The sequence below is a fragment of the Tupaia chinensis genome, unplaced genomic scaffold (genome assembly GCF_000334495.1).
Source record: "Tupaia chinensis unplaced genomic scaffold, TupChi_1.0 Scaffold000052_1, whole genome shotgun sequence".
In the NCBI taxonomy this organism is placed as follows: Eukaryota; Metazoa; Chordata; class Mammalia; order Scandentia; family Tupaiidae; genus Tupaia; species Tupaia belangeri.
In genome coordinates this window covers 4898454-4908446 of record NW_006159510.1, presented here as the reverse complement: position 1 = coordinate 4908446, position 9993 = coordinate 4898454, and the positions used below count along the sequence as shown (strand labels likewise).

The 9993-nt window shown below is 40.4% G+C and overlaps 1 protein-coding gene and 1 pseudogene across 1 annotated transcript in view; both read right to left on the bottom strand.

Moving 5' to 3' along the window:
- Nucleotides 1–9993, bottom strand: part of DIP2C (DIP2 acetate--CoA ligase C (putative)) — a 213468-nt gene that overhangs the window by 128075 nt on the left and 75400 nt on the right. The window contains exon 9 of the mRNA XM_027775359.1: nt 5882–5973. Within this exon, the coding sequence (XP_027631160.1) occupies nt 5882–5973 (92 nt within the window). The remainder of the gene's footprint in view (nt 1–5881; nt 5974–9993) is intronic.
- On the bottom strand, nt 8617–9274 carry LOC102502584 (programmed cell death protein 10 pseudogene; annotated as a pseudogene).

Here is a 9993-nt window from a genome sequence, read left to right as displayed (position 1 = left end):
TGAGTTTTAAGCCACTGGGTCCGGGACACGAACCGTGGTCGACTACGTGGGAGTCCAGCGACATAAGACATTACGCTAACTGCTGGCTCCCTATTTATTTATGTTTTGAGAGAGACTTTTTCTATAGTGTGCACTTGCTAGAGAGACAAACAGTGAGAAATCACCCTCAAGGGGGGATGGCCATGACACAATGCCTTCTCCTCCATTCTCCTTTCAGGATTTTGGGCATGCACATTTTCCATAGAGGGTGCTTTTTCTCTCTCTCTCATGCATATACCCTCCAGCAAATTAAAAAAAATAAAAAAAAGAAATAAAATATTACTATGTAATGTGAATATAAAGCAGAATATGAAATATTACATTATTGTGTGCTCTCAGCAATATAAAAATAATGGATGGGGGCCGACAGGTTCTTTTTTTTTTTAATTCTTTTTATGTTTTGGAAAGTTTTTTTTTTTTTTTTGTTATAGGGCGTGTGCGCTCGCCAGAGAGACAGAGAGACTGAAAGCGAGAAATCACCCCCTGGGGGGATAGGCACGCTGCAATTCCTTCTCCATTTTCCTCTCAGGATCTTCGGCATGCACGCACAGGCGCCCGGCGTGAGTTTTAAGTCACCAGGTCCGGGACGCGAACTGCAGTCGACTACATGGGAGTCCAGTAACATAGCCATTATGCTAACTGCTGGTCCCAGGGCCGACAAGTATTGTAGTGGTTAGGGCATTAGACTTCCACATGGCTGACTGTGGTTTGAGTCCTGGACCCAGCGGCCTGAAACTCACACTGGGCTCATGTGTGTGTGTGTGTGGTGCCCAGAATTTCAGGAGGAGAGTAGAGAAGAAGGGATTGTGGTGTGACCGTCCCCTCTGGGGGGGGTGATTTCTTGCTTTTTGTCTGTTTCCCTCTCTCTCTCTCTGGCAAGTATATGTGCTCTAAAGCAAAATCTCTCAGGGGGAAAAAAAAAAAAAAAGAAAGGATAGAAAAGGGTCAGATGTTTAAAGACTCTTTCACAGTCCAGCAAGTGGCATTGTGGTTAAGATGCTGAACTTCTGCATGGCTGACTACAGTTCAAGTACTGGATCTAGGAGCTTGAGAATCACTAGGAGTGTATATGCATGCGTGCTTAGTATCCAAGGAGGAGAAGGGACTGTGATATGGTCATTCCTTGTGGAGGTTGATTTCTCACTTTCCCTCTGTCTTTGTCTTTCTCTACATGCCCTATGGCAAAAAATCTTAAACAAAAAGATTGTGAAACTATCACAATCAAAACTGAATTTTTAAAAGGAAAACTGTACATGCATCATTTTCATTTGGTTTTTAATATATGAATCCTGTTTTACTGGTGACTTCACAGTGATCCAGAACAATACTATAAACATATTCAGATGCTTAATTAAAAAAAATTTAATGATAGTGTATGCATGTGAGAAAGGGGGAGAGAGAAGTTCTCTTCACAGAATCTGGTCGTGCCATGATCACCTCCCTCCAGTCCTCCTGCTGTCAGATTGTGGACCTTTGTCCATGTACCTGGCATGGTTCAGGCAGGCCAGGCCAGGGATTTGAACTGCAGTTGCCATGTAGGATCCAGCTTCTCGTGAGCAGTGCATCACTGCCGTTCCACAAAGCCAGCCCTCAGGTGTTTAACTTTTATAAATCCACATGGCTTCCTTTCATTTATCTCTTGTATTCCTTTACTCTGTCACCACACCCAATTACTCACAGAGCAGAACAGGCATCAACAGCAGAGCCAAAGCCCATGCTCCAATGCCCTGCTGGGGCCTCCTATGTTAAATTGTCATCCTCCTCCTCAGTGACCCTTCCCAAGCGCATGAACCCAGCCCTACTGTCCAAGGGAACGAATGTACTTCCCTTTTCCCATCACAGACTCGCCATGTCAGTGCCTTTTCACTCTGTCCTGGGATACTGGAACAAGAACCCCAGGCTTCGTTCTTCTCTCTGAGAAGAGCTCTGAGACCTCAGCTACTCTCCCAAATGAAAATGCTCTCCCTGCTTCCTGAAGAGTTCAGCTCTCTCTCTTACAATCTCTTTTGGGGACCTTTACAACATTCCAATGTACATAAAAACTAATTATCAATGTGTCCTCATAGTTTGTTTGAGAAAAAAATTACAAGCTTCTTAAAGGCAGGCTTCACGTACGGTGCCTCTTTCTATCAATTGTAGCTCCTAGGACAATATGCTGAAACACCTTTTAGCTAGAGGCCTCTTCTAAAGCACAAGAAGGTACTCCCCAAAGTGCATCAGCAGTCATCCACAGGGAACCTATTTTTTTATGCTGAAGACTGAGCACTCATTATTCTGGAGAAAATGATATTTTACTGAAAAATTATTTTCAAAGAGGATAAAAAAATCCTCCTATATTGCTGTAGAAGGTCATTATCATTACTGTATTCATGTGTGCTTATTTAATAAACATTCATATACATGTGCCAGATGCTAGGTACATGAAGAGTCTTTTTTTTTTCAGAAAAACATTTAGAAAAAAAATTGCACCCTCCCCCAGATCAAACTCCTGCAAAAAAAATCTTCTGCCATATTGCAGCCTATCAAAACTCTATCTCTCACACTCCTATTGATACCTCAAATGAACACAGAAGGTTTATTTGAAGGTTATTAATGGCCCCCAAGAAACTGGAAGACATAATAAAATAAATTTCTTCAAAAACAGACTAAATTCAATTCTAGGTATACAGATATTACATTAAAATTGGCTTTTTCTTTATTGTGGTAAGTTATACATAACAGAAAATTTATAATTTTAGCTATTTTAAATGTATACTTTAGTAGCATTAAGCACAACAATACTGGGTACAACCATCACAAAATCCATCTTTAGCACTTGATTATCTTCCCAAACTGAAACTCTGTTTCCATTATACAATAACCTTGATAACCAAGCAACCACCACTATACTTTTTACCTTTAGGAACCTGCCTATCTTTGGTACCTCATATAAGTCCTTTTGTGCCTGACTTATTTCATTTATATCATCAAGGTCCATCCATGTACCCTGTATCAGAATTTTTCTTTCCTTTTTTTTTTTTTTTTGAGAGGTTTTTGCTATAGGGCACGTGCGCTCGCCAGACAGAGAGAGACAGAGAGACAGAAAGCGAGAAATCACCCCCCGGGGGGGATGGTCATGCCGCAATCCCTTCTCTTCCATTCTTCTCTTGGGATCTTGGGCATGCACGCACACGCGCCCGGTGTGAGTTTAAGCCACTGGGTCTGGGACTCGAACCCCGGTCGACTACATGGGAGTCCAGCGACATAGCCATTACACTAACTACTGGTCTCTAGAATTTTTCTTTCCTTTTAAAGACTAATGTTTCATTGTATATATTTGTCAATTTTGTTTATCCATTCATCCATCAGTGAACGTGTGGGTTGCTTCCACCCTTTGGCTATCAGGAATAATGCTGCTATGAACATAGTTAAACAACTACTGTTGGAGACCATGCTTTTATTCCTTTTGGGTATATATACCCAGTAATGGAATTGTTGAATTAAATGGAAATTCTATGCTCATTTTTTTTAAAGAAGTTTTTGCCTTAAAGTATGTGCGCTCACCAGAGAGAGACAGAGACAGAAAGGGTGAGAGGGAAAGATTTTTTTTTAAAGAGAGAAATCACCCCCCAGGGGGATAGTGACTCTACAATCCCTTCTCTATTCTCATTATGGGATCATGGGTGGGTTGGTTGGGGAGCGCACGTGCGCGTGCACACACACACACAGTGTTTTAAGCCACCGGCTCTGGGACTCGAACTGTGGTCAGCTATGTTGGAGTCCAGCAACGTGATCACTAATGCCATCTGCTGGCCCCATTTTTTTGTATATGGTATTAGGCAAGGGTCAACTTCATTCTCTTGCCTGTTGGCAGCCGCTCCCAACACTATTTATTGAATAGACTGTCCTTTCACCTGATGTTGTGGTTTATCTGTTGAAAATTCCTTGACCATATACATAGGTGTTTACTTCTGAGGTTGCTATTTTATTCTATTGGTCTGTATGTCTCTTTATGCTAATATCCCACTGTTGTGATAATTATCACTTTGTAAGTAGATTTTATAATCAGGGAGCATGACACCTACAATTTACTTTTAAAACCAAAGGCCAGGGACCCGTTGTTGGCATAATGGTTATGTTGCTGGACTCTCATGTAGTAAACCATGGTTCAAGTCCCAGACCCAGTGGCTTAAAGATCATGCCAGATGTGTGTGCATGCGTGCCCAAGATCCCAAGAAGAGAATGGAGGAAAAGGGATTGTAGCATGGCCATTTCTCCTTGAGGATGATTTCTTACTTCCTGTCTCTGTCTCTCCAGTGAGTGCATGCACCCTATAGCAAAAATCTCTCTTGAAAAAAACAAAACAAAACAAAGCAAAACAAAACCTCAGAGGCCAAACTTGTTTCATAAAAAATTGGAGAGAATCATAGTCCACGAAGCTTCCAGGGGATACAGAAATCTCTTAAAAATTCTTTGTAAGGGGACCAGCAGTTAGCGTAATGGCTATGTCACTGGACTCCCACGTAGTCGACCACGGTTCACATCCCAGACCCGGTGGCTTAAAACTCACCCCAAGCGCGTGAGTGGAACTGCCCAAGATCCTGAGAGGAGAATGGAGGAGAAGGAATTGCGGCATGACCATCCCCCCTGGGGGGTGATTTCTCGCTGTCTCTCTCTCTCTCTGTTTGGCAAGCACACGCACCCCATAGCGAAAACCTCTCCAAAAAAAAAAAAAAATTCTTTGTAACAGGTCCACATCTCTGTAACATCTTTTAAGTAAAATCAAGACTTGTGTTATTGTGGATTTATGGTGCTCTAAAATGCGTTTATACAATTCATTTGGGTAGGATAATCCAGGTTTAGGATATCTACGATACATAGGAGTATGTAGGACAAACAAGGCATGGTTATTTATTTTTTTTCTTTTTTGGAGAGGTTTTTGCTATAGGGCACGTGCGCTCACCAAACAGAGACAGAGAAACAGAAAGCGAGAAATCATCCCCCCAGGGGGGATGGCGATGACGCAATCCCTTCTCCTCCATTCTCCTCTTGGGATCTTGGGCACGCAAGCACATGTGCCCAGCGTGATTTTTAAGCCACCGGGTCCAGGACGCAAACTGCAGTTGACCACATGTGAGTCCAGCGACATAGCCATTACACTAACTGCTGGTCCCAACAAGGCATGATATTTGAAAGCAAGAATATTGGGTTCTGTACTACGTTCCACATTATTTAGATGTAGGGTATAAAGCTTGGACACGATTATTAATTAGTCAGGGTGTAACATTAAATGGAAATACTAATACTTCTCACCTCTCCTCCATAATTTACCAGGCATTAAGAACAAAACAGAAATTTGCTTTCCAAAGGAAGGTAATAATCTCACTCAGGGTAAGGAATAGCTAGCTGCCAAGATGGTCTGTCTAGATGACCAATGTGAAAAATGCTGCAAATATAACTGTCCTGCCTGCCGAAGTAGATGATGTCAGTGTATTTCAAACTATGAGACAGAGAATGACGGTGGTTGAGAACATGGGGGGGGGGGCTGGCCGTGCCAATTAATTACGTGCTCCACCCCTTTTATCCCATAACTTACCTTCTCTCTAAGCCTAGGGGTCCTCATGCATAAAGTGAGAGAAATACTACAATGTGGTGGAGTTGCTGTGAGGATTAAATGACACTGCATTTAATTGCTTCTAGTTCACAGTAATGTGAAGAAAGCCTTAGGAGCAGGAGGGGAGGCTGAACACTAAAATTTTAAAACACAAGGGTTTTTTGTTTTGTCGTGTGTTTTAAACAGTAGGTATCTCTTTGCACATAAGAATATGTACTCTTTAGACCCAGTAATTTAGATAGCACTTACCCTGTCTCCAGGTCGCACCATAGGTTCCTGCTTTGTACCTAATTTATGCAGGATGTTGTAAGCAACCTTCATACTTCTCGTCCACAGTTTACCTATCAACGGAAATGTATAGTCTTAAGTAACTGAACATATGCATACACATTTTCAGTTACGTATTTATGTGCACATGAAGTTATCAAGAGGGCATTCCTCTCCAAATCAAAGCCTAGTACATGTATCCATTTTGTTTCCAGAATACGTACTCTGCGAGAAACTAAGTGGGAACCATCAAGAACAAGGGAAATAGGTACACAAGAATAGAACCTGGAACTAAGGTGAAAACAGAGTATTACAAGTTTTTAAAAACAAAGTTTCATGGGGCTGGCAGGTGGTGTGGTGATTAAGGGCGCGGGACTCCCAACAAGGTTGACTGTGGTTCAAGTCATGGACCTGGAAGCTTTGCTTTCTCACTTTCCCTCTTTCTCTCTCTCTCACTCTGCCCTTCTCTGGTCAAATTAAAATAAATAAATAGTGTTAAATAAAAATAATTATTAAAAAAAAAGTCTTAGGAGAGAGAAAAAAAAAATGGAGGAAAAATATCAAACTTGAGCCTATCTCCTGATTTCTTTATGATGGATGAGAAAGCTGTTGGTATGTGTGTGTGCCATCAGGAGGCTGTTAGCATTTCCATTGAAATTAGGCAGACCTGGGAGTGGAGAGGGGCCTGGAGAAATCCTCTCAGTAGATTAAGTTTACCCAAATCTTTTTCTTTTCTTTTCTGGTTTTTTTTTTTTTTTTCAATTTGCCAGAGGGTGCGTGTGCCCTCCGAAGAGATGGAGACACACACAAAAAGAGACAGAGGGAGAGAGAGTGGGACAGTGAGAAAGCACCCCACTGTGGGGATGGCCACAACCTAATTTTTTCTCCATTCCTCCTGTAAGAATTTTGGCATGTTTCTCAAGTTACCAGGTCCAGGACATGAATCATGCAGTTGGTCATGTAGTATCCAAATGCCTTAATCATCGCTCTACCAGCTGGCACCCAAATCTCTTTCGTTTTATGCCTAGTCAATTTACTCTGAATCCCTGGCACTAAGAGAATGGGGGAGAGCGAAAGGAAGGGAATCAAGGGGGAAAAGAAAGGAGTAAAACGTTGAAGGGATACAAAAATGGAAAATTACCTGTATGATAATTAATGTATGATAATACCTTTAACTGGACTAAGTATAGTGTTTTCATGCTGGGAAAATTCATTACAAGCTGTAATAGTATACAATGTTGAATGTATAAAAAATAAATAGAAAACGGGGGGAGGGGGGAATCCAAGAAGCCCAAGCTTAAAGATTTATTATTTTTTAAAAACACATTCTGAATTTAAAAATCTGGAATGCATTTTATATTGGAACTGCAGCTACCTAAATTCATGTTACTTCTATTGATCCTTCATAGATTATCAGCTTATTTCTCCCTTAGTAATTGAAGAGCAAAGATAATTTTTTTTTTTTTTGGAGAGATTTTCACTATAGGGCGTGTGCGCTCGCCAGACAGACAGAGAGAGACATAGAGACAGAAAGTGAGAAATCACCCCCCACAGGGGGGATGGTCACGCTGCAATCCCTTCTCCTCCATTCTCCTCTCGGGATCTTGGGCACGCACGCACACGCGCCCGGCGTGTTTTAAGCCCCCGGGTCCGGGACACGAACCACAGTCAACTACGTGGGAGTCCAGCGACATAGCCATTACACTAACTGCTGGTTCCCAAGAGAATTTTTTTGATATTTTCCTTTATTTTATAATTAAAAAATGAAATCACTTAACATGAACACTTGATACATAATTCTCTTTAAGTTTCTCTATGGTGAACACAACTGTCCATATTTGGTGTGTAGAATATTAAACACTAGTGACAATTTGAAGTCAACTACTAGTATATCTTCAAATTACTATTACTTGTAGCTATTTTTGCAGAAAATGTGCAAAGCTTACCAGGGCTCAGCACACTAGATAGATTTAATTTCTCAGAGCAAAATCTGTATCGTTACAGAGTTCAAAAAGTGGTATTATAGCATGAAGACACTATGAATTGCTATCTCTTTCTCATATGTCTCTTAAAAGGGGATGGGAATAATGGAAAATTATTCAGTACTTCATCTGTTATAACTAATGAAAATATTTTCATTGTCTACCTTTTGCCCAAAATGATTAAGGACAAAAAAATAGGAATTCTTTGTTGCTTTATTATTTGATAAACTATTAATAAACTCCCGTTTGAAGTTCTTTAGAACATTATACCAAGTTGTCTTGATCTTCTGATCATACACACACACACACACACACACTCACACACTCACACACTCACATGCATTTTTCAAGTAATGTTTAACAGATGTAAACTATTTATTGAATATTTGCCACCAACTATTGTTAAATACATTATCTTGCAGCATATGGCTTTCAAGTTAAAATGTCAGAAACAAACACCAATATTTACAATTCTTTTAAGGAATGTTATATAATGACACATTAAGGTGTAAATTCTTTTGGCTTATAATTCTTAAAAGAATGATTATGGAAAAAGTGATGCAAAATCTTCAGTGTGAGGTTATGATTAAGCTACATTTTACAAAAATATGGTGTAAAATGGCAATAATGCCATTCAACATCCTGGATTAGACCCCATCAGGAGAAATTGGTAATTTGTACAAACTTCAAATTTCAGCTGCCACTGAGAGGTGTATCTCTGAACATATACAACTTTCAGGCCCCAGTTTTGAAGGCCTGAAGTATCAAGTTGGTTTGATGAATTAGTAAGTTTGGCACTTACAAACACATTTATTTCCTTGCCATCTTTAAAATATGTTTTCAGAGTATCCCTGAAATTTTTGGAGTACTTTACACATTCTTTCTTTTGGTGTGCAAGTGCCCTGTGATTCTGGTATTGATATTTCTTGAAGACATTATTCACTGCATCAAGAAGTTCTTATATTGCCTAGCTATATCCTTGATTGTCTGCAGAAACCTCACTCTGTCATTGATCTCATCTGGGATCTTACTGAGAATTTGTTTAAGTGCTCATGCCTTTTCATTTAGGACCTGGAATTCTGGCTCTGGGCGTTCAATCATATACTCTTCTACATCATCAGCTGCCATATAAAGAAGGAACTCTGTGAAGTTAACTTGTACACTTTTTTTTTTTCCTAAAAGTTTCACTATGATATCTTGTGTGAGACCTGGATTTTCCTCTACAGCCTTAAGTGAATGCGGCTCTCAGCATCTAAACTGCAGATTTACTTGTTCTAGCTCAATAAACACAGGATACATGACTGCATAGAGGGGCATAGACACCATGCAAGTGGTCTCAGCTTCATTCTTCATCTCTTCCATTGTCATCTTCATTCAAAAGCCAACTACAGTAGAAAACGCAGTGCTAAAATGCAGAGTAATCTTCATTCACCGCAGTATTTCTTCTGTGTGTGTGTGATGAAAGAACGGGGCACTGACCAGGCACTGACTTCACTTCCCACCTTTGCAGCCCCCTTTAACTCCCAGATCAACTCACTCCGGCGACGCTGGAAGGACCAGAGAGGAACCAGCGAGAATATTTTATCTTAGTTCTAATTCCTGCAACAATTCCTGGCTTGCCCTATATGCGCAACAAACAGCTCCTGATTTTATTACTACAACAGGCAAGCAATAATAAAAGGTGTGGTGGTGTGTATCATAGCATACTGAGTACTTAATTAGTAGAGTTACCATTTATTTATGTATGTATGTATGCATTTAATCCAGAGGGCCCATGTGCTCACCAGAGAGAGGAGAAAGCATTCCCACAAAAGCATGATCACACCACAATACCTTCTCCTCCATTTCTCCTCTTTGTTGAGATTTTGGGCATACTCACACATATGCCTGGCATGCTTTTCAAGCTCCCTGGGGCCAGGATTTGAACTGCGAGTGGTCACATGGGATTTGCCTCCCTTTACCACTAGGCTACAGGGTCAGCACTGATGATAGATTTTATTCATGTCCTCTCCTTCCATTTTTTTTCTTTTAAATTCCACATCTTCAACATTGTAGTCCTCAAGACTAGCTTCTTTATAATCCTTTTATATTTATAATTATATATAATATAAA